Below are 26,248 nucleotides of genomic sequence, written 5' to 3'. Positions count from 1 at the left end.
GAATATCACTTATCAATTACAAATATGAATTCTTAAATCAAATATTTCGTCAACACCTGGTTACTGAAGCTGTTAAGATTTTGTTTCAGACTGAGCACAAAACCACATGTCTGAAAAATGCATGATTTGAGGGATGTTTATTATTTCATCCTAACTCAAATAAATCACTGCTGCAGGGTTCGAACGCAGAGAAGAAAAGACCAAAGAAGATAGTTGATTTCTTGTTACATCTAAGATGATAACAACTCACATGACAGTGTCACATCATGTAATCTGCACTTCTGTGGAATACAGAAAAATTACACATCTTAAAAACCAGGCCAATGACCTCATATGACCCAGAACAGGAAGAACAGCCAGGAAGGAAAGACATTTAATTGTAAGGTCACATGACAAACATTTACAGTCTTTTTAAGGTTAATTAACATTGTGAGAGATAGTAACTTAAAATAGCATTTTATAGTTCCTGTTTATCTTTATTTGATTTTGGCAGAATCCCAGAGTTCATTTCTGTGGAGTTAAGGATGTTTATTTTAGCAGCGCTCCCCTTCACCTCCCTCTGCCGACGTGACCACCCCTTATGAGGAAATGCCAAATTATAGGACACACACATTAGTAGCCAGTAGGTGGCAGGACATTCATAAAGGTAAAATGTGTCTTTGTGTGTGTTACTCAGAAACAACATCAGCGTGTCCACACTTTGGTCCTGCAGCAGGGGCCGCCAGAGCCAAACGGTTGAATACAAACTCCAGGAGTGAGTCAGTATGATGTTGTAGCAGTAAGAAGAGGAGGGGGCGTTCTCCAGCAACACTCAACAATAAAACATGTCGTCATGGTCCAGAGAGGAAGTGCTACAACAAATCTAAACGCTACGTATTCAATATAACCAATGTTGGATTAGATTGTATAACAATGTTCTATCATGAGATTAATGGTTTTCAGTGGTCATTAGTGAATTCATGGATCATGATTTCTTATCGTCTGAACTGTTCCTTGTCATAACAAACAATAGATATGGGGGCTGTTGGGTGGCTGCACAACTAATGAAGGTAAACAATGTCTGCAGTATGAGGGGGCTGGTTGCCAAAATTAAGATATATTGCAGTTATACTCTGGTAATATTCTGCAACTATCTGTACTGACATTTTATATTAATCAATAAGACATTTGATCAATTTTTTTCCTTTTTTTTTTTAAAGGAAGATGAATAAAACCATGGTTACATACATCTCTAAAGTATCTGTCTATACAACAGGCTTAGAAATGTTATAATTTGAATTATGCAAACCAGAAGTTACAAGTCCTGATCGAGACAAAGGAGCATGACGCATCATATTCCTGGCTGCATGATTATTTACTCCTGCTTTACAATTCAAAAATGAGCAACGTTAACGTATCAGTTATTGTTTGACATGTGTGGCCACTGCTGATAAAATGAGAGGCACATCTCCTGTTCCCATGGTGATGAAGATGTAGTGAGCTCTTAAACACTATTTTTAAACACACATTTTTCACCCATTTATGCATTTCAATAGATTTGTAACACATGCTGACTGAGTGTAACATACATGCTCACCAACTTCAACAAATAAAGGAAGTTTTTATTTTTTTATTTAATAAAGGTTAAATAAAAAAATAAAAACTTCCTTTATTTGTTGCCAGCACAAGCCTGAATTGCATATGAAATACTGAATGGGTTGTGGACTGTAAGAAACAAGCTTCAAGACCAGACCAGAGGGGTGAAATACAACTGTTTTAATTGCAAAAGGATACCGGTTAATACATTGAATGAAGCACAGAAACAAGCCACTGTGACATTGCAAAATACCACTAAAAAAGGACATTGTAAATTTCCAAGAAAGTAAAGTCATTCATTCGATCAGAAAGGCATACATATGAAAGAACAGGGAGCATATTTACACCATGATAAAGTGTCCTGTAAGTCTACAAAACAAGATGTGTTGGGAGGCTTCCCCATTCAAGACATTTAAAAATGTTTTACAAACAGCCGTTAACAAAGAACAAGCCTTTGATGTCCCATTTCATTTATTTTTATCAAACAACAGTAATCTTAAAAAAAAAAGGCACCACTGAGGGTGATGAATTCACACCATCCATCTTACATGGTGGCGGCCGGTTTACACAAGACAACCAACACTTTCTGTTTATGTTTAATATGCGGTAGCGCAGTAATAAGCTGTAGAAAAAATCAAGGAAACAAGACCATTATTATTAGCATGTAAGGTTAATACAGAACTGATATCTTGAGGAAAAATGACAACAAATGGGGTGTTTGTACAAAATGGTGGGTAAAGTGAGGTGTCCCTGCTGTTGGATTAGCTGACGTTAATAGCTGTTGTGCTGGTGTAACAGCGCTCCCTGCAGGAGAAAGGTGTAAATCACAGCACCAGATATTTTTGTAGTAGTGTGTCATGAGTGTTAAGTGGCTGATGGAAACAGCTATTCAAAGCTTATCCAGAGGGCGGACACTGGCTCTCTCCTCAGACATACAACTTTCAGACCGTCACGTCATCACAAAGGAAAAACTGCATGGAAATTTGAGTTTTAGTTCATTTCTTATCATGATATTGGGTATAAAAAGGCCATCCTCTACACAAATGAAAACAACTTTTTAAACTATTCTTTAATCCGAATGCATAGATGTTAATTTAAAAGATGCTACACCTGCAGCATTTTTTAATCACTTCATAAAAGCATTGAGATATTAATTGTGGTCACGCATTGTAATGCTGGCGAGTACACAGTAAAGTGTCTGTTGTTGTGATGAGTAAGTAGCTCCCTGCTTTGTGCTTCAGTGTTTTCCAATTTAGAGATTCTCAGGTTTGATTCCCTGCAAATTCTGAGAAAACTCCTTACAGTAGTTTTGTAAAGACACATGATGCAAGTGATGACTACAGAAAAAGACAATATTGCGATAGAAAGTTGCACACAGAGGCTTGAAAAAAGTACTAGTGTTTAGAGCTCATGTGAGCAAGTTCAAACTAGAAAAGAAATCAGAGACGAGTACCCTTAATATAAATTAATAAACTTTATAAAATTTAAAACTCACACATGGATTTAGACAACCGTTATGTTTTCATCTCCCCTGTATCTGAGAACTATGCTGAGCCATGCAAGACGGGAGAAATCCCACTAAAGTTTAGAGCCCTGACGACACCAATTGCCTCAGATGAGCATGATTTAATGTTGACCTTATTCTGATGTGTTAAAAGTAACATGCATAAATCTCCAGGTGTGTTTCCTCCAGAATATCTAAAGAGTTTTACAACTAATAAAATTACATATTTTCCCCTTTCTATAATTCTTTATCTAAAATCATACTTTGGCTTTGAGACCTTTATTTATCTTTGAATTTCACACATTGTATCATAAAGTGTCACCACGATTTGTGATGAAGAAGGGAAAGGGAATTAATTAGACTTGATCAATAAAACTGTATAGCTACTGCATGTATGTTGGTTTTCTTCTCTTTTTTTCCTTTTTTTTTTTTAAAGGGCCTAATTGTTTTTCCTTTGGTTGTTTTATGCACTGTTAGGTCCTTCAAATCAGCTTTTTACATGCCCAAAGTTTCACAATCATTCACCAATATCATGCACTGCGGTTTGTGAAAATCTAAAACACAGAGGGTATATATTATATATACCATGTATAGCCTACTGTCTATGTAGAGGGTCAAAATGGAGGAAACACCAACATAAAGATTTCCCCTGAGGGCTATGTGAGAAGCTTTTGTTCCGACTCGTGTCTGATTGGACAAGATGAACGCCAATTACAGCATTAACACATTGATTCATTGTAGTTAATTTAAATTGCATCGTTTTAGACAATTACGGTTTTTTAATATTTAATGTAAATCTAAATGCGATCACGAGTTCTCATTGAGGAGGCGGGCCTCTGACCAACAATCGTCTTCCCACACATCTTCACCCTCTGTGGTGGGACTTCATTTTGGTTGCTTCTTTTATTTTGACCATACCCTGTATTATGTTGAGCAAATGTTAGACGATATTGTAGTGACATTATGGAAGCACAGCAATGGACATTGGGCAGAGATGTTATGATGGATAGCTATACACAGTATTTACAGCGGGTTAGAAAGACCTTCTCTGGCTTCGCAGACTTCCTCTAACAAGGAACCGTTAACCTTTCACACCATTAACCGTGGGGCAGGAGGACAGAGGGACATGGAGGAACGTCACAAGTACAAGTGATACAAAAGTTGAGTCAGTTCTGACTAACACCCCGAAAAAATACCCATTTGCTGCTTGGAATCGTGTGACTGAAACATTGAAGTCAGAGTGCATCCTTCAACAAAATGTCTGAGACCAAAGTGAAACTTTTACACCATGAAATCTGTGGGTCAGTGAACTGTGTGATCTTTGGAAAAAAAAAAAAAAAAAAACCTCCACATAGAAACATGTCTGAACACCAGTAAGTTGGTTGTTGAAAAGTGGTTGAAACTGATTTAAAAAAAATGTGTGTGTGTTATTCTCAAGCAGCAAATGGTGTCATAGCCCTGGCGGCTAAGGCCTTAAAAAGAGACAAAGAGTGGTTCTCCTAGACAACAGGTGGCACTGTGAGTGAAGGTGGAAAGCAGCAGAGGTATAAAAACTTCTGTGTTTCAGGCCAAAAAAAAGGAGGCAGGCTGCAGGGGGGAGAGTCTACATGGATTCGCCGAGAGAATCGTCATCATCCAGAGATAAGGGCAGGTAGAGATCCTGGAAACACAGCAAAGCAGAGTCACGGTTAGGAGCATAAAGAGGGCTTGGAGAAAAATAGGGCAAGATAAAAAAAAAAAAAAAAAGGGCAGGAGAAGGAGAAGAGATGCCCAGGTACCTTCTGCTTGGTGTTGAGGCCAGGACTGTTGGGGGTGGAGGTAGGGGAATGCTTGGAAATCGGGGTGGAGAGCTGGCTGCTGGAGCCCGTCCCATTGGCTGAGAGAGCCGCACAGAACAGAGAAGAAAAGAGGGAGTAATGGGAGGAGGAGGAGGAGGAGGAGGAGGAGGAGGAGGAGGAGGAGGGAAGAGGAGAGAGGGAGAGGTAAGCAGAGTAGTGGATTAGAAAGTGTGTAAGAGAAGCCTGGACCTTTTCCCTTGGCTGAGGAGAAAAGTCATTCCTGAACTGTGGCCTCATTTGGCCGCGGCGTAGAGAGACGCTGTCTACAAGCCCCGTGTTTGTTGATGACATTTTATTCACTCGCTCTGCGTCCTGCCACGTTGCTAGGATCCCTCTGTGTGGAACATTGTGTTTATATCTAAGAGTGGTGCGATGTGATGTCGCCGTGTGTTTTAAAGTGGTTTAAAAAGAGTTTTTGTCTGCAAGAGATGAAAAGATTTTTCTTTTTTTTTTTTTTTCAAAAAAAGGACTATGAGCCAGATGGCCGGTGTAAATTTGAGCCAATGAGTGTTGAGAACTCAAATGTGGATAAAGCTTTATTGTCAACCAACTTAATGACACAGGCTTCATTTAACCACTCAGCCAGATAAACAGACTTACAAATGTAGCCGTAACAAGCGGTTTGAACACTTTAAAGGACAAACACACGCAAAAAAACAGGGAAGAATTACACATCTTATTATCTTAGGATCTTAAAATCAGTACATCTAAACATTAGCAGCTCTCCCACATTTACCGAACAGAGCGGGCAGCTGCCTTATTCAGAGACCAAACCTTTTCTCTGTATCAGCAGTGTAGTCCACACTGTCTAGGTGGTCCTCTCTTTAGATTTTTTTACATTTGAGAGATTTATTCATGCAAATGCATCCCAGCATGGTGACGTTAGAGTGAACATCACTGTGTTGCATTGTGGGCTTTCATCCCAGGGCCCTGCCAAACACACTTTCAGTGCATTCAAGTCATTAAACTCGGTGTACCCTCAGACAAGTTGTGTTTTAGGAGCCAGACGCTGAAGAGAGCACTGGTAAGCAGGTTAACTGCACTCTCACACGTGTGTTTGGGACTGAAAAAAGTACACTGGAGAACATGAGCCACGGACACCTATTGTTGAGCTGTTGGCCAATAAAAAGCTTACAGCTCAACAATAGCAGCTGTTAACCAATTAGAAGTAAGAGAAGCATCCAGAGACAGATGGCAATATACAGTGCTTTAGAGTTTCTCATGTTTGATTAGAGTTTTACAGTGAACTAGAGAGAATATAATTTAAAGTATATCTCTTTAAATAGCAACCCCAATATTAACCAACATAATCAAACTTTTTGTCACATTGTGCAGGCCCGGTATTGACGATCATTAAATTCATGCTAGGAAACATTCCAAGATACTCGGTATGTGGTTGTTTAAGTGTTATGGCTTTTAATTCATATATTAAGGGATCACTATGACAAAGAAGCTGCTTAAATCGTCCCCTGAATCATCACTTTCACCTAGAAAAATATCTATTAAAAAACACAACCATAAATCAATAAATCAGCTAAACTAGTGTAATCAATGGATGTGTCAGTGTTGCTCTGAATCATCTCCCCTGCGGCATCTCACTCCTTAAATCTGTCTTAAATTAATCTTAAACTCATCTTTGTAATCAGTTCCTTGCTTTTTAACATGTTACATGCAATTGGTGTTATTTAGACCTAATGTTTTTTTCTTATTATATGATGTATGGCATACCCGATGATTGTCATGTACTGTAGGTTGGAGATGAATTTCTGCATGCAGGCAAAAAGGTGGATAACTAAGTTTTAATTAATAATCCAAAAAGATTTATTTCAGCCTCACACAAACCAATAAAATGAGTAAAATATATCTGGAATTTAATTTTTCAGTACTAATCCCACTAAAGAGAGTTTGTTTCCTTTGCTACGACCTCATTATCTCTGCTGACCCCTCAGGTCCGACAGAGGTGGTTAATGCTCAACAGTTTACTGCCTGTCCAGCACATTGGTCAACCATCTGCTGTCTTAAAGGCCAAGCATCCCCCATCACTGATCAATAAACTATTCAAGACCACTGAAGGACTGAGGGAACCTGCAGAGCTGGCCACCACACCCCCCTCGCTCCCTTCCTCCCTCCCTCTCATCACAAAAAGTGGCGTGAAACATGAAGCAAAGACGACCTGCTGCTGCCACGCTGCCTCTCTGCATTTCCCTGACAGGGGATTTAACAGCAAACCTGCTGGAGAGACACTGTCACTGTCCCTCAGGTTTTAAGAACATGCAGCAGAACCTCTACGTGGGTGTGCCTTGGTGCTGCGCAGCCATAACAAGCATTTGTTTTTGGTTTTTTCCATGCCTGCACTGGATTAGATTTCATGGCACCAACTGCTCCGCTAACAACACTGCAGCTACTATATAAACTCATACACCACTACAGCAGAGATGTATAGCTCAGTTTTCCAGTGTTAAAAGCTGTTGTTAACATTAAAGGTTCAAGCATTAGGTAGGCACCAGTGTCTCCATTGTGTTCTGTTGCCCACTGGATATTATTAAATGTTAAAATCCTAGATTGTGAAACAAACAGCCAAAAGCTGTTTACACTGTCTTTGTTTACTTTTCATGTTTTATTCATGTTTTTATATGTAAAAAAAAAGAGAGAGAGAGAAAGAGAGAGGGAGAAGAATCTGCACTGGCAACATTAAACTAAATCTCATCAGATTACCCTCGATAAACAAAGGCTGGATTTTTAGTGCCCCCATTCTCATGGAGGGTTTTTACAGGGTGCTGTAGTGAGATTAAGGCGCTGATGTCTTTTGGACTGTCTACTAAAGCTCTCTAGGCACAGCCTGACAACACAGAGAGCAACCACACTTTTATCTGCCTAAACTTTTACGAGTAGCAAAGGGTTTGCCTCTGCTACGTACTGTAGTCTTCAACTTGTGCAGAACGCAGCTGATAAGAGTTTTGACCAGAACCAGTAAATACAGTCATATGTTTTAGCGTCTCTGCGCTGGTTGCCTGTCCAGGCCAGAGCTGATTTTAAGATCCTTCTTTTAACCTATAAGGCACTAAATGGTCTGACCCCATCCTACCTATCCAAACTACTCACACCCTATAATCCACCTCGTCCTCTCCGCTCTCTGAACTCTCACCTTCTGGTCATTCCCTCAGTCCTTCAGTGGAATAGCCTCATGCTACATAATAAGAATCCACCTCCAATGCAATTTTTAAAACACTTCTTAAAAACACACCTTTTTACCCAATGTTTTGGAGAAATTTGACAAATGGTTATATCCCTCTCTGATTTTTCCTTTGTCTTTTTGTGAGTTCTTTTGCTCATTTGGCTTGTCTACTCTTTCTCCTGATCGAGTTTATTGTAATCGATTTTGTGAAGTGTATTGAGACCATGTTGCTACCATGGTGATTTTACACTTAATAAACTAAACTGAATTAAATGCATTTATTTTTCTAATTCCCTTCACCATAATCTCAAAAGAGAGATTCTAATGGAGGGACTCTTGTTACTCTCAGAAATGTGTCTGTTGAAATTATTTTATTGGGAAGTCACATGATGGATATTTGAAACACAATCAATCATAAAGGAGAAATCCATCATTATGCCAATTATTCTGTACAGTGTGAGGTCAGAGGTCAAGGTCAGCTTCAGACCAGCACCACCAAACCTGTTTGGGATTCAGTGTCTTCAACCAGAAGCTCAGGAGCTGTTCACTACATCAACCTGCTGCCATATTTAAATATCGTGTTTGAGTTCAGCTCCTGCCTCTGTATTAGCCTATTGCTATTTTCCACCAGCACTTTGTTTTGATTCAGAGAACAAGGTGGGGTCAGTTTCTGCTCTAGTTAAAACAGGAAGCGTTACAGTGTAGGTGAGGTAATTATGGGCTCTCACTCGATTCAGCAGGAGACTTGCTGCGCTTGATCGCACCAGGACTCTTCATTGCACGTGGAGTTTTGGGTCCTTTCATCACCCTGCACTCTGTAGAGAGAAAAAACAAAGGAGGTTAGAAATCATCACTTTTATCTTCAAAGCCCAACGAGTGAGCGGCACCTGCTCCTGTTCTCTAGAGCATCTCAGTCTAAAACATGAGTTTAAATTGAATGGCAACATCTGACAACAAAACAAGTCGATGCTCGTACTGTATTTAGGATTAACTGTCCAATCAAATACTGATTTCAACTGATACTGTCCCGATAATATAATCTGACAGGAAAATGTTTGGAAAGCTGTGTGAATACTCTTCTGAATAAAATCTTTTGTATCAGCAATAATAGAAAATTTGTTTTCACAAACTAAATGACTGTTCATTGATTTGTCATGTTGACTGGTGGAAATAAAATGAAATACAACTAATGCACTGATCTGATCACAGCTTTAATTGTGTTGATATGACGTTCAATTCTTTTCTTATATTACTTTCAATCTTTTAAAAACATTAAATTATATTAAAAGGAAAGGGATCACCTTTTCCTTTTTTTTTACCAAAGTTAGCAGATTATCTGATTCATTTTCATAAACAATAAATAGATTTAACTCTGATTACAACCGTATAATGTTGCGTTGTTCTTTTCTAGTATTTTGGGGTTCTAGGAATATGCAGTGCGTGAAAAAAACACCCAGTTTTGTGCGACCCCACGGCACAAACTGTCAGAAATAACACTGCACAAATACAACATGAAGGGATATGAAGGAACATGAAAGAACGTTTTTCTGCAGAATATAAGTCAACAGATTTTAGTGATGCAGTGTTCAATTTGCTCTGAGGCAAGACAATTAGGAGCTTCCACATGCTTTTTGACAAATGCGTCTCTACCACCAAGAAACAAAATAAACTGAGAAGTGGGAGGCATTAATGTCTCGTCAGATATTATCATGTTTACTTTGAGCACATAGCTCCTGGTTTAAATCAAAATCCTGGAAATTTCTGATTCTTTGTATGAATGATCCTGGCAACATGTAACATTTAAGGGTTTGCCTAAAATAGTTTCATAAAAAAACACATCATAGTGTAAGTATCATCACTGTAATATATAGCTACAGTATTACTGTAGGTGGTGGAAATAATTTCCAGTAAACAGTTTGATCTTGATATTCCTGGGTCCATGAGTGATCTCTGTTGCTTATAAATTCATGTACTGTGCATACAGCAGAGAGCACCTATACAGTATACTGCATATATCATAAAAATACAGTACATGTACATGGAGTATATTCTGGGTCATTGCATTAATCAGAGTAGACAGACTCCAGACACTGCTACTCCTCCCTTCTGCATCTTCCTCTCTGTTTGTACTGTCAGACTCTCTCTTTCCTCCCCCTCCCTCCTCTTTTCCACTTTTGATGCTAATTATACTATCTGTCCTCCCTCCGTCTCCTGGGATCGCACCACGTCTGTCTCCTCTCTCTTAACCTTCACACACTACTGGATAGAGACGTACGTACATTCATGTGCTATTGTTTGCAAGGTGTGCCACCACGCCTTTGACAATACTTCAGACTGGCAGCTTGTCTAGTCTACTCAGTGGTCTCAAAAAACAGCCCCCAGTCTATCTACACAGACTCCCTCTCGACTGATGCCGTCGCTGCATGAGCAGAGTTGCAGGTACACATGTCTGCACGTCCATCTGCATAGCTGTGTGTTTAACATGAGGAGTGTGAAAAATAACCACAGGGCATTTCAAGCTATTTTGATAAATTCTGCCAAGCCCGATCTTAAAAAGCAGCTTCAGCGCAGCGGAGAAGAAAAGAGGAAACACATATGCAAAGTTTACCTCTGCTAAAGCAAAACATTTCACCGCATCCATCCTAATTTTTGCATATACAGTATCTGAATGATTATCTTTCATCATATTATCTGAATTTCCTTCCAAAGCATCAGACATGTGATGAGCGTTGTGACTATGTGGATGATGTGATGTGATGTGTTACAGACAGGGCTTTCTCCTCCTCTACTCCGCCGAGGCCAACCCAGGGATGTCTGAATGCTCCAGACTCAGCCATTTTATTTAGCATTGCCCCAAGGTTATTATAGACTAAATGAAACAATTTAGCTTTGGCTCCACGGGGGGAAGTACGCTGAGAGAGAAAAAAAAAAAAAAGGACTCAGATCATTATAAGTGACCTGGCATCGCCATCCTACCATGATCTGACAATGAAGGGAGGAGGGGGGAAGAAGGAGACGAGGGGGAACATGACGACAAATCAGGCCTTGTACTGTATCAGTGCTGTGTGAAGATTAAAACACATTTACAAGACACTGAATGTATCGAGGTGGGACATTAGGTGGAAGTGGGTTGTTAAAAATAAGGTTTCAGGTCTGTGGGGAGCAGAGAGACTCGGTGAGAGGATTGGTTTCACATTTTCTCCCCCTCGACTTCCCGGCAGTATCAGCACCAACAGATCACTGGCCTAAACCTGTCACTGGACAGATTAATGGCTCTTCTTCTTCTCTACCTTTTCCTCTCCCTGCTGCCTGCTGCTGATAACAGCCTCACCCTCTTTGTTGATCTCCCTCTCACAAACATCATTTTCCTCCTCTCTATGAACAAGCACACAGTATAATGTTTGTGGACAGAACATCTTTAACAGAGAAAAGTCCATTATAGTATCTCTAAAGAGTCCCCAACGGGACACCGGTTTATTAAACGACAGCCCAGGAACCATTTGCTCACACTTTGCTGTATCTAGGCATTTTCATTTTATATATGCACCATACATGATACATTTTATGTGCTATAGCGCTGGAAACACAGGGCCAGAAAAAAAACCTCATTTCTAAAAAAGGAATTATCACATTCATCTCATAGCATAAAGAGAGGATTTCCGAATAAGACTGTACAACAGATCTCATGGCAAATACGATGAGGACATCAATATATAAATGTAATTTGCTGTATAGTTCAGATTGAATTTTCAGTGACATAAAATAAAAGCATAAACTAAAACTCCACAGACTGGGGCCTATTAACAGCAACAATAATGTCAACTTTAATCACAGACAGAAACACAAGTATTTACACCCATTAACTGACTAACTGCATCTGATTACTGTTCAATAAAATGGTTGACTGTTTGACATAATTTACATCTTAATAGGCTTTTTTTTTAAATAGCTATGCAAAGATAAACAGTGCAAAGCCCTGCTGATATCATGACGACATTTGTGAGTGTCATCTGTTCTTATGTTTTATTAATATTCTCACTGCTATAATGACAAACTGTCATTTGGTTGTTGCTGCTGCAGGATAATTGATTATTATGAATCTTATGCTCAATGACTACAGAAATATATTGTCACTAGGCTTTTATTGTTGTATTACATGATGTAAAACAAAAAGCCGCATCGCTCACCGTTCTCATCCAGAGAGAAGTCATCCTGGGCATAGCGGAATTTCTCTGGTCCACATGCGATGAAGACGTCGTCTTCGCCAAAGAAATCTTGAAGGCAGGTGACCTGTGAAGCCGGAGGACAGAATTATTGAGACCATTAAAATCAACAGGCATCATAACAAGACAATAAGTCTACACCACAACAGCACGTTCACAACCTCTCTGCCAACAGAGTTTAACATTTCCTCCGCCTTTTTTTTGGTGCATTAGGACATTTACATTAGCACTACACTCAAAGTACCACTGAGGCCGATGGGAGAAGGCATTATGAGTCCAAGTTTAGCCCTGATAATGGTGCTGGATTGAAAGTTCCTGGCAACAGTAACACTGTGGATGTTGTGGCACAAGGGAAGGAGTCAGAGAGGATAAACAGAGCCGTTGGTGGCCCACCAGTAATGGCCGGTTAGAGTCCAGTAAATGATAGATATAGGTCAGTCTGAACCAATACAGCAGACTGACCATCAGGCCAGCAGGGCTGTCAATGTTGCCAAGTTGCTAATCTGCCACTCTATATACTCTTCACCCAGAGAGTTACAGAAACCAAGAGAGTGTAGCTGCCAAGATGGAATTATTTGTTCTCATCCATCTGATTACATGTTGTTATTATTCATAATCTAATGAAGTGCATTTGAAATACTGATTTAAGACTGATTAAATAATATCCATGTGGACATTTACAGCGTGAAGGGAAGAAGCCAAGTTGCACAGAGGAAGCACTCACAGAAAATCAAAGTATTAAACTCTACAGTAAATGCATTTAGTTTAAAAGAAAAGAGGATGAACTCTGTAAACAAACAGTTACAGTAAGGTTGTGGTTATCTGCCAACCAAAGGATTTAGTCTGCTTAAGGCGGTCGCGGTTTGGGTTCAGAAGCTTTTGTCTCTTACTTGTCATGTTAACATGCCTTTAGCTACAGTAGGCGCATGTAACTCAACACAAAAAGCACAAAAAAAGAACAAACAGAGGGGACAATGTTACACCTTTTCTGTAATGTTTAAATGATTCAACTTCTTTCCCTCGGGACGTTTCACTCTATAGCAGCTGTTGACACAATATGGCCTACTTAGTGGACAGATGTCTTTGGGCCACACCTTCTCCTCTGCTCCCCATTATACAGGCCCAGTTACCAGCTGAAGCACGCCTATTAATGCCATTCAAGCTAAAAGCTGCGTTTCCCACTTGGCTGTGTTTTTTTTTCTTTCCTTCCTGGTGCAGATGAGATTTGTTAAAAAGCATCTCACTCTAATTGTCAGTGCAGCACCTGTTAAAATCTCTCATCCCTCACTTTAATTATTGGATCAAGAATTGTGAATTAAGTTAACTACAGATGACTGGCTCTGTCTTTCAACAGGCATAATTTCTGGGCTTTTTTCCCCTTTTCTTTTTTTTTATTTTCTAAAAACACAACCTCTCAATGACTGAGAGTTTCTCTGAGCGACCCATGCCCTGAAAGATTATCCCACGTTGGGACGTCCGCCAGGATAGTCAGGATGCATCAAGGTTTCCTTTGTGATACACATCCAAACTATGAGCTGCAGATAATTTGGGACCACCGCACCCCTGCAGCTGCCATGTTGGTTCTCTGTCCTGCTAGACGAGCTAAAAGCGTGCGGTGGTGACTCGGTGGCGTGGCATCCAACAGCTGTACCCTCGCTGCGTCCCACAAGATTCCCTGGATACAGGCCTGGCAGATCCCAGCTGAGATACAGAGATGGTGTTTGACTCCAGGGATCAAAATGTAATTGGTTTTTCAAGCCAGGGCTAATTCACAGACTGCACTTTTGGGTTTCTTCTGCGTACATTATCAAGAGATTAGATACATGTTACTTTCATTAGGTTAAACTGTTGTGAGGCAACAAAGGCACCCGACTGTTAATCATAAGATGGAAGCATTAGGAAGCTCTCGTTCCCCCATGGCCAGCGGGTGGAGTTGAGGTGATGGAAATGGGGCGAGAGGGTAGAGACAAGTCTCTGTTTTAATAGCTTTAAGAACAGAGCTGATTAAAGGGATCAAGTGTTTATCCAACATACGGCTACCTTAATCTCTCTTAACAGAGTCGCCATTAGAAATGAAGATTTGGTTTCCTCTGTTGGTTTCTGGTCGACAAACAGGAAGCACCACTATAACCCAATAAAGGTGTCTAAGCTTTGACCTACAGTAAGAGGGGGTTCATTTTAAATAGTCCAAAAAAAGAGATGTGTAACCTCTATGTTTCGAGGCATTTAAATTAAAGATGATCAGAAATGTGGATTTCATTTCAAGGAACTACAAGCTTTCAAACTCCAGAATATTTTCTCTTTCTAACATCTGGTCTTGAATCAGAGGGAAAACTCGCTCTAAACTGTGCTGCAAGTTTACAGTAGGTGTGTCCAGCTCAGTGGATTGGAAAGCAAAATATTAATATTAATTGCTCCTGAATATCAGTGCAATGCAACATCTCAGAAACCTTTTAAACATGGTGCCACAGTAATTAAAATAACCTTGTAAGAAGGCGTCCGCCCACCTCATGAGGCCTTCCCAAAAACACTGAATCCCATTTAGAAACCTGCTAATCCAGCTCCCAACAGGGATCGCTTCCGATCCACATTATCTCTACAGGCCTCTCTGCGTCATTAAGTTACAAATAGTTCCATATACAGCATGTTTCAAATGTCCCACAGACAATCCAACAATAACCCAAACCTGAGCACAACTTTCTAATTAACAACAATATCAGCCGCATCCCGTGTGGGATGCCAATCATAGATAAATGGTTGCTGTACTGTAACTTCCTGTCATATTTCAACATCTGTCAAGAGTTGATGGAAACACTGTGGTAAAACACTTTGCTTTGCAGCCAATCAGGTCGCAAAGAAAATGTCAGAGTCTCTTTGAAACGTGGCTGCAAGTGAGGAAAGGGCAGAGCAGCTTGGGAACATTTGGATATAGGTTAAGGAGCATCCTCTCTCAATTTTGAAAAGGTCAGTCAGCTGCGTCGACCAGATCCACCTGGCAACAGTATCCAGGAGAAGGACAATATGAGATGACAGGATGGCATTCGACTTCAAGATTGCCAGAAGCCCTGGTGTATTGCATATTTACATACTGCACATGCAAATGCATCCATTAGAGTCAGTGTGTATGTATTTATTTATGTGTTTATTGGAAGAAGACGTGAGGGGTTTTCTGAAAAAACTGGCTCCTCCAAGACTCCAGGTGCCCCCCACCCCCACCCCCGGCCCTCTGTACCAACAAGCCCATCCCTAATCTCAGCTTCACCAGCTGTCAGGACCACATGACCCCCCAAAAACCACCAACTCCACCAGCAGCCACGCAGGGATCCACCAACTACAGTGACTGAATTATTTAGAGTTCCTTTAGACCCACTCTGACCACTCACCCACAGGCTGCAGGCGATTCATTAGGTGATGGTGGTCACCCGGTAAATATAGAAATTGAGCTGTGATTCTGCTCCTCGAGACGAGAACAGAGTGAGTCACAAGTTTGAGCGGTTTCTATAGTTTGTCTCTGTGCTGCATGTAACAAATAGGATAGGAATAGAAATATCAGTTAGCCTCCTCCTTTATTGGAGGAGAGTTAATGTGAAGAGTTAACAGTTTTACACAGTTTGAGAAATAACTGTTATTATAATCTGGGCTGAGCAACACCTCACAATTTTCTTTTGAAAGCAATTGTCTCAGATGCAACTAAATAGTTTTTCTGCTTTTGTGTGAAGCAGCATCTTCAGACAAATCTCATGAGTCTTGTCTCGTCTTTACTTCAGCTCATCCTTTCAGCATCACAAGTGACTGATGAGTCCCACACTCCACACTACACACCGACATGTTAGTTGATCTCTGATCAGAAGTAAAGCTATGCACTGTTGCATTACGCCGTTCACATCCCCACTCGTCTGACCCACCCATGCAGGCGACTCATCACCTTTTATCTGACGAACGGTAAAGATTCACCACCAGTGTCAATGAGTCAGCTAATGGCCAGTAAGTAGAATCAAATATATCGGCTCTGCCCTGAAAAACAACAAAGAGGAACGATTTCAGATCAGTTTGTGAGCGTTTTCTTTCTACCCCCAAAAACCTGTCACCTGGAGCTGATATTGTACTGTCTTTCTCTTAAAAGCAAGTGTTAAGCGTTGGTGCACACTGCAGCAGTTTTTTTTTACTGTGCTTCTTCCTTTATGTTAGCAGAGGTTTATGACGATAGGTGTTAAGGCTGCATGCACAGCATTCAACTAAAGCTGGAGTAAACCTTGAATAAAAGTGATCTCACAGTGAGCAAAATGAGCTTTCATTAAATATCATATTGTGTCTGTGAGCTACAGTATGTGAGAGGAAAGTATAAAAGTATAAAAACAGATACATGCTGTACGACCCTGCTTTGCAACCCATGGGAAAACTCCCACACCATTTCCTTCACTGTAGGCACAGAGACCTGATCAATATCAGCGCCTCTGCACCGAGTGGAATATTCCTCCAAAAACACACACAGCGTCTCCATTTTGTCTGATTCAGACGGGTGTTTCACAGACTGCACAATGCATTTTTAAAAATATGGATTTAGTATAATTGCTAGAGAGAAAACAAATGCCCATATTTGGGCATCATCAGGAAGAGCTTCATAGAAGTCTGACTTTACAGCCATTTGCCTTTTTGACCCGTCTGTGACCTTGTTGCACCAGAGCAGAGCCTGTGTGCTACTGTAGGTGCTCAGGATGCATTTGGAGCACAGATGAGACAGTTATAGCGATGTCTGCACAGTCATGGGGACCAGCTGGTGCCTGATGTTGTTTTAACCCCACCCCTCCCCAACCCCGAGGAAGCAGGCTTTCCATTTGGCTGACTGATGTGGCCTTAGCTTTATTAAATTGCGCTTCCTCCTCTTACCCCCCTCGGGGTCGCGCTCACTTGTTGATGTGGTGCTCATGCAGGAACCGCTGGGGCTGTGTGCGTGCGTGTGCGTGTGTGTATGTGGGGATCCAGGCGCAGAGAGATGCAGACAGGCTGCCATGCTTCATCACTGGGACCACACCCCTCTATCCGCCTGCTCGTGTACCTCTGCTAAACGCTGTGCATGAACATGTGGGCGTGCACGTGTGAATGAGATGTGGCTGTGGTGAGCCGCGCTGACGGCTGAAGAACAGAGAGCAGGCAGGTAAGACCCGACGTAAAGAGCACACTCAGCGTATTACAGCCATTGTCACAAACTGAATCCATCACAGCGGAGCTTATTGCCATGACAACTGCTTCTGCAGCATGGCAAAGAAGGCAGACTGCAAGAGCGCTGATAACCAGGGGAAAGCAGGCTTTTCTTCCCTATTAGCGGATATATTTTAGTCGTTAAGAAGCCCTGAACCCATGCCTGCATCCATCCCCTGTTCAGTGAATAATTTCTTACCACGAGTTATTAACTTTTAAAGCGAACTGGAATCTTTTGTTCTCTGACAATAACAGTGTGACCTTGTGCCTGGAGCACGCCTGAAGCATCCGTTTCTTTTCTTCTGCGGCTCTTTGTTGACAAATCTTTTAATTTTAAAAGGAGGACTTAAATGAAAACCTTAATCTTAACCAGGTCAAAATAATGGGGCCCCCCCCTGAAATCCGGAGGACAAGGTGATTCATGAGGACGAATGGTGCGGTGCACAGCAACACAGTGTGCACAGTGTAAGATATATTTCACAAATGATTTTCGGATTTTGCTTCCTAATTAGATGAAAAACCTTCCCAGAGTGAAATTCAGAGTGGATTTTCTAATGCAAATCAGAACTATTCTTCGATGCAGACACCTATCAAAGAGGACTGAATACAAAATGGCTGCCAGCAATTAAACCCTCTCTGATTTAATGTAGCCTTTAGAAGCAGGGAGGGCAAATCAAGAAATGTACTTTTTTTTGTGTGTTAGGCACGGGGAATAATTACTCCCCATCAGCAAAAATAATATGATCCTAATTTGCTATAAGAATGGAAAATGACTCCTGAATCCACTGGCCCCACCCTGCGTGATTGAAGTGAAAAGCACCAGCGTTTGAGGGGGAAATGGGAGTGATTTTGTTCACAACAGTGACAAAGAGAGGAGGGCAGCCCATCTTTACAGTCTGCACCGCGCCGAGGGGAACGTCAAGCATGAGAAGTGGCCATTTTAAAAACGCTAGAAACACAACCTGAACCACCTTTTAGTCAATCACAAACGAATCTGTCAGAGCTATTCACACACACACACACACACACACACACACACACACTACAGGAGTCCATCACGTCTCCGATTCGAACCCGGTGACACATTGTACACAGGTGAATAAGGAAAAAAACCTGACGTGTGATATTTTTTAAAACCAAAAAGGCTTGCATTGATGGTAAACTCTCACACCCACTACAGGATGTGGTATCTGACAGACCAGTCCGCACCAGCTGGGCTCTCTTTGTGCCGGGGATGTGGTCTCCTAGCAACCAGTCCCAGCAGCTATCGCAATGGAATGGGAAGAGGAGGATCAGCGCAGAGTCAGGGAGGGGCGGGCACTGCATCAATATTGCTTCTACCATATCACCTCGACCACAGAGCAGCTGCAGTGTGCCTCTGCACACAAAGACACTGCAATAATGTGTGCAGCGTCTCTCACATTTCCGTGCATTGCAATGAAAACTGGGAGTCCCAGAGATCAGTGGACGCCGTTTGTGAAGTAATTAATCTATATCTGCAGTGACGACAGCAGGATCAATATGCTCTGATTGGGATCGCTACCATATGGAGGCTATTACATTCATTTCATGGAAAGACATCATCATTAAAAATGCAGAGCAATGTCAGAAGATTCTTGGTGATCAAACCCAACCGCAGCCAAACCACAAAGATAAATACATAAAAATATAACAACAGCTGCATATATAAGGTGATGACAATACTCAAATATCTTAGCAAGTGTAGGAAAAGCAGCGCAAGACCCGGGGGCTGCCAGACTGCACCCCTGGGAGAGCGCATTAAAATCAAATTCCCCCATCTATCATTTCAGCGCACCTCCCCTCCTCCAAGACATATGTGAGCTGGGCCTTATTAATACAGGAGGAAAAAAGAGGAACAACACCTAAAGGAGCTCAGCAGGGCTCGATCCTCTGTCCATCTGTAATGAATAATACAAGAAAAAAAAGGTCCCCGCACAAGGATTAGTGAATGTTTAACCGAATCAAAGAGGGGAACTGAGGAACAGATGTCCACACGCATATCCACACACACTCCTCATCCGCACTGCAGTTCACAATAGTCCTGAAAAAAAACCATGTATTTGACCTACACAACAGATTACAGGTGTGGGTTTCTAATTTATCTTCAGATAATTAAATCCATATTTGAATTCACCTGTAAGACATATCTTTATCATGGCTGCTGAATTCTTTGTAGTCAAAAGGTCACTTCCTACTGCACCCGTATCCAGACTTGTTTATTGGACCGTGCCCGCTCCTTTTCTTTACAACTTTATAAATTGGCACACACACAGCGATACAACGGAGATAACAGACAGTTCATCTAACGGACCTGTGCACAACCTTCCAGGTGGTGACGCTGCATGGTGGCTGCGGTTGTTCCTCGAGATTTCTGCACTAAAGCTCAAACATGAATAAAACATCACGTCCTTTTAGCTGAGCCCGTGTGTAGAGAAAACAATGGTCTTCCCCTGGGAGTGACTTTTAGCCAAAGTTGAAGCATGTTGTGCTGCTCATACTGATTATTTGATTAGCTTCCACCGTCCTCCTGCCTTTGTTCTGTCTGATGTTTGCATCCCAATTACATTCAACATATTACTTCTGTAAAATATACAGTATATTCTGCTTATCTGCACTGGAGAAAAGGCCTATACTAGAAATCAGTGTAGGCTGTTTTATTAGGCGATAACAGCAATGTGGAACTGAGGCACAGCTTTTTTGTAACTGTTGCCAAGACAACCGCCTAACATAGTCTTTCCAATCTGCTCTTAACTGTGTTAAAAGCAACACATGTGAAAGCATTTTCTTGGGAGGAAAGTGTGCCCAGACTGACTGGAGGCCATTTACCCCAAAACTGGACAGAAATCAGAGTCCGAGTGAAAGATATGAAATTATGTTGGCAGTATAAACATGGGCTATTGTGCTAATTGAATTTGGCAGGTAAGCGAATTAGGTATCACTGTCTGCTACTGTATCTAGCCAACTAGGGCAGATTAAATTAGCCATAAAAGTAAATGCATCCTTAGGATTTAGATTCTCTGTAAAATACAGTGTGATAATAAGGTCAAAATGCAATTCTTACTGTATGCATCAATCATATCATCTTTAATCTCATGCAACAACAGGGCTTTGAGGTCATTCACTGCCCACAGCCAGCCACTGGAAACATTTCTCTGCAGGGTCTTCTCATGGGGCTTCCCGTGCCCTGATTTCTGTTTGACCTACAACAGCCAAAGGATCCTACAACTGAGCACCAGACAGCAGTCAAGGTTGCTCAGGACACTTTATTCTTGGGTTTCTGTTACAGGGAACCAGACATGTCTGTGTCTCAAACCTCAACAACTAGAGTATCATCACACATTGATGACGAGAAGCTGATGCCTCTGTCAAAACCTCAACTTCAGATGTGTTCTTAGGTCATAGATTGCAAGTTACCCGAGTAAATTAAGTGAAGCTGACAATGGTTTTGATGTGTGTGAAGGGTGAAACACGAAGGGTTTCAAAACCCCTATTCTTAGTGTTTTACTAAAATACCAGCAGGCCACATCCCAAGTACTGTAACAAAAGGGACAAAATGATCAAACCCAACAATACAGGGCTTGGCCCTTTGTCCATAGAGGGTGGAAGACTGAACTTCCCAGGACTTTTGAGCTTTTCAATCACAGATGGACACAAAAATGGCAGTGGCCTAAAAACTAAACACTCAACAAAAGGCCAGTGGGCTGGGTACAGATGACCTGGACCACAAGACAGGAGAATACGTTATGTCAGACTGAAAGTCAGAATAAAGACTGAAGACAATGAAGGCCACTGTGTACACAGGTTGTTCTCATGGATGTTGAAGGTTCGCATGCACCTGCTGTGTCATGGAGGGTTGGACAAGACAATAATGTCCTGTCCTCTAGCAGCTGTTTTTTTTTTTGCAAACAAATAATTTGGTTTCCTACTTTCCTTTAATCCAAATGTTACCTGCCTGGGTGTGGGTGGAAGTAGCACATGAATGACAAACTACCTTCAAGCCACACCACAAATTTTACTATCAGGTAGCTTTGTTTGAATGATATACTGTACCGGCTTTATTCCTGTTAATCCTACAACAGAAGGCAACACTGCGTTCAGCGTAAAATCCACCAGCAGCTTGGTTCATTTAAATTTTTAGATGGTTACAGTTTTTCATATGCATATTATGACCCAGTTAAGAAAGGTTTGCAGCTATGATCCCATGTCTTTTACCCAAGAGTATGATGTTGCTCAGGTCAGCGGCTGAAAGTCAGGCTTACCTGCTTGCCGTCAAGCGTGTAGATCCTCTTGACCACGCCGCTTTCCAGTTTAATGGCCTCTGTGATGTCAGTGAGGACCTGCTCGAAGGAGTGCGCCGTTTTCTTGTTGAGCAGGACGCGCACGGCTTTACGTGGCTTCACACCACTGCGCATCACGGTTACAAGTTTGGGTCGAACAAAGTCCTTGGTATCTCTGGACTCGAACCCGGCCTTGGCACCGAAGGACTGCATGTTCTTCTGGCTCGCTGAGGCTTTTACATTCACGGACCAGTTGGGGTTGACATTCTTTGTGTAGTCGACCTTCTTGTAGAAGTTCTCTGATGCACAAACGTAGCTTTCCCCTGTGAGGGGCAAAAAAGGAAAAAAAAAAATGGGTTAGTGTGTCGTAACACATTCGGCTATTCAGCTCTGACACCTAAGAGTCCCAGAGGTGTCCACTGTGAAACATCTGAACCTGCAGGAAGGAAGCCAAACTGTGAGATGTGAACACCAGTGGGAGAAGTTACCGCTAGACTTCCCCCTCTCAGATTTCATCTCTGAATTGATCAAATATCTAAAAACCATTTAGTAGCCTACAAACTGTAGACGGTGTCAGTTTTGTTGGCTGACAAAGCTCTGAAAAAATGGTTCATGGTTTTTTGATGCTCTGAGTAATTAGATTCTGGAAAGATACGTTGCACTCAAGGATTTTCTCTCTCAAATGTTGTTTATGATCCTTTGAGCACTACAAACTAAATGTCATTCATCCAGCTTGTTCTGGGTCGGATGCACCGGCCTCAAAACTTAAACTGGTTGGATAGATAATACTGGGATCAATAGGAATATCTATATACTCAAAATCTAAGCATTTAAGTAGTCTCATATGAAACACTGACACATTTCCAGGGAATTAAATTCATCTAATGGATCCATGATGAAACAGATGAAACCTGAAGTATACAGTGTGAACATGAATTATCAAGTACAGTTACTGGTGTTGAAGGAAAAAATAAGAAGCCAACCCTTCAAGGATCTCCCATGAGGCCACAGCAGAGATCAGTCCCAACAATACCTGTGTTTAATAGCACACACTGACAGTAATAACACTTTAAAAATGTATTCTGTTTTGAGTCTAAAGCGTGTATCCCTCGGCTCAATGAGTCTGACATTACAACAACCACCTCCATCCTCCCAGATGAAACCTGACCAACTTCTTCACTGGACATTAAAAGAGGACTCCAGTCATGTGAGCACTAAACATTATTTTACAAAAAATACTGCACAGTCTCAAATGTATTTTCCTAATGTTGCCTGTCCATCACCCAACTCTAGATAATCCTCCATTTTCATTGTCATTTATCGATTCCCAGTTTTTACAGCAGTTTGTGCTTTAGCTCAGACAGGGAGAGGAGCTAAAGTAAAGACAAAAGGCAGCAGGGAGAAGGAGATAGAAAGAGAAAGAGCGATATTAGCATAAGGGGAATCCAGAAGGCAACAATTAGGCCAAATGTGGAGAAATTACAGAAAAGACAAAGACACAAAACAGGATTACACTGTGCAGAAGAGATTGAGCAATTAATTATAGCCCACAAGAGGAAGCACAATGAAATGCCCCCCACCACCAACAGTGCTTACAGTGCAGCCCCCTTCTTTCCTGCATGCACCCGCCCCACACACAGCACAGCACAGCACAGCACACACTCCTATCTCTCCTAAGCAGCTCAAGTAGCAGAGACGATCACCTCATTTTGGACAAATTAAGCTGCGGTTCATCTTCCAACTCTGCCCCCAAACTGACTCCGCCCATCACTTCTTTACAGTCAGTTCCCTGGTGAGTGCATCAGGATTTACAGTTTAGCTGATTTATTAGGGCATGAAATTAATCCTGAGAAACATCTACATATAATTGTTCAAAATGATAAAGGATTCACCAGAAATATTCACAACTACTACACAACAACTTCAGACCAATGCAAGGATAAGCCGGTCGGGTGCTAAGAAAAGCCTTCGTTCAATCGCCGGAGAGTTTTTCAAATCGTCTTTGGCAACTTGCACAACAAGAATCTGCAAACACACAAATCTGCACTTGTTCTGATCAACTCTCCGATGCCAAATGTAGAGTATAGCAGACGCAGACAGCCACGATGGCAGCTGCTCATGATCAGCTTTCCCAAGCCGTGATAGCACGAAATATGTTATGATGTAAAATACCTTGACTGCTGAATCAGTACTTTTCCCCCCTACCTTATGAATATTTTCTCATTTCCATCCATTGTCACCACAGACACTAACGGAGACACTGAACAGTAGAAACTCATAAAAACTCCCACCCTGATTGTGACTGGAGGTTTCTTTAAAGAATTAGATCCTAATGCCGTCTGTTATTGAACTCTTCATCCCATGCTGAGCCGCAGAGAGCGGACTTTACAGCTCAGTATGAAGCATGCTGAGTCTGAGTTAAACATCCTCAAACTGAGACCACTGAGCCTCATTAAAACCAAAGTACAGGACCTGTCTTCAGCTTTGTAGACTGAGAAACTTTAAGAACTGAACCGTGACATACAATTTAAAACGAGCAGCATGGCATAGAGCCATGAAACCAACCTGTTTTCTTTTTCAAACACTGTCAACTTTATATTAAAGAAAAAAGATCATTTTTAAAATAACTTGTAAGATGCCAATAGTTGATAAAAGTGAAGCATGTGTGCTCAACTGGCCCAAACAAAACCCCTCAGATTAGAAATTGCTACATCATAGGTTCAAGGTTCAAGAGTCTTTATTATCCCCTAGGGGCAATTCGTTTCACAGCAAGTAGTGAAAAACATAGAAGCAAACATGCATACCAAGGCAACAAACACATCCAGTTTCACCAAATCATTCAACATAGGTAATTTAAAGCCTGATCACTGCAGGGACAAATTAATATGAGAGATTAAAGGAGTGTAGACCAAAGAGATAAAACCTATAATCTCAGTAAATGGGAAATGTCAAATTTTCCAAATCTTCTCAGTACAGAAGCTGACTAACATAGTGCCCTATAAAGTCTCAGTTTGATCTCACTACTGCTGCTCTGCTTGGGAACAAAGAAACTGATCTAAATGATGCAGCATCCCAGGAAGGAGATGCATTAACACACATATATACCAAGAGTCCAGAGGGTGCTGCTGCTTACCTTCCTCTAGCTCATCCATGGTTGAAATCTTCTGGGTGCCATCGATAGTGAAGATGAAGCGTACACCCTGTGGCAAGTTGATGTGGTCAGACAGCGAGCGCGTGAGGTCAGCCAGCAGGGAGTCGAAGGTGCGAAACCGGTCGTTGGCCACAGCGTACACGATGCCCTTGAAGTAGCGGTCTCCGTTGCGGTAGAAGCGCACCTTTTTGGCTTTCTTCTCACTGGTAAGGGCCTGCAGGGTGCGTGTCCGGTAGAAGCTGCAGTGGGCGCTGTGGGTGGGGCTGGGGAGTCCGTTCATGCGCCCACCCCGCTGGGCACGGGATGACTTGTCTCGCTCGTCAAAATGTCCAAAGTCTAGCTCCATGATGACTGAGAGTTGTGATGGTTGTGACAAATGTGCGGTGGTGGTGACCAGCTCCGAAGAATCTAGGGGAAAGAGGGAGAAGAATGTATATAATGTGTCATTACGTAAAATAGTACAGTGCAACATAGCAATTTTTTATTTTCTGACTTTCTTGTGCCCTTTTCTACATCCCTGATGACTTTAATCACTCACCACTATTACCTTTAACCGCAAGTACAAAACAGACATTTATTTTCATATCAAAAGCAGAGGAGACACCAAACCTCTGTGGTTTTAACTTGAAATACAGGTAACCAAAATTTGACACAACGGTAATGGTTTCATCAGCATAGACATCACAGGCAATGACTGAGACTACTATTTTGCAGAGGTGGGAATTGTGGAGTCATCATCTCCATGCCATGTATTTGTTCTGCTCATGCACTAAACCAGCTGAGTCCAATCAGCTGGTTTCAGCCAGGAAGGTAAGCTAATTAGTGAATGCACCTGGTTCAGTGACTGAGCAGAACAAATCCATGGCATGGAGATGACTTGATGACTCCACATTCCCACCTCTGCTATTTTGTCACTGGAGTCAACACTGGGTCTTATAGTTGACTCATCCACAGTGGTGACAGGGTATGGGCAGAAAAAACTTGCATGAATTAAAAGGTGGAGATTATTCACAGTCATGTGAGGGGGATGAAAGAATATAATATAAAAAGTACTGTATAGTCATATCCTGCTAATATGTTAAAAGGGTTAAATTTGTTACCCAGGACATAGCCTATGAATAAATAAGTTGGATTCACAAGACTGGAGAGCAAAAAATACAATTCATGAATAAAAAGCAAGATAATGCATTGTCTCACTGGCTTTGACTAAACCGCTGTGTGAGCCATATAGCACATATGATACATTTCCGTCTCTTCTTATGTCATCCACCCACATACACCTGTG

General features: G+C 41.5%; 1 protein-coding gene across 1 annotated transcript; it reads right to left on the bottom strand.

Moving 5' to 3' along the window:
- Nucleotides 1-4,682: 4,682 nt before the first annotated feature.
- On the bottom strand, nt 4,683-25,324 carry LOC310996705 (neuronal migration protein doublecortin-like; the record flags this gene model as incomplete). Its single annotated transcript, XM_083986159.1, has 6 exons — nt 24,946-25,324; nt 21,795-22,135; nt 12,280-12,382; nt 8,821-8,907; nt 4,858-4,955; nt 4,683-4,739 (listed from the first exon to the last, which is right to left on the bottom strand). Exons 1-6 carry the CDS (start codon nt 25,307-25,309, stop codon nt 4,683-4,685), a joined length of 1,050 nt encoding a protein of 349 aa, XP_083842285.1. The 5' UTR covers nt 25,310-25,324.
- Nucleotides 25,325-26,248: the final 924 nt, after the last annotated feature.

The sequence above is a fragment of the Trachurus trachurus genome (assembly GCF_905171665.1).
Source record: "Trachurus trachurus genome assembly, chromosome: 14".
NCBI classification, from domain to species: domain Eukaryota; kingdom Metazoa; phylum Chordata; class Actinopteri; order Carangiformes; family Carangidae; genus Trachurus; species Trachurus trachurus.
This window is presented reverse-complemented; position numbering and strand designations above follow the sequence as displayed.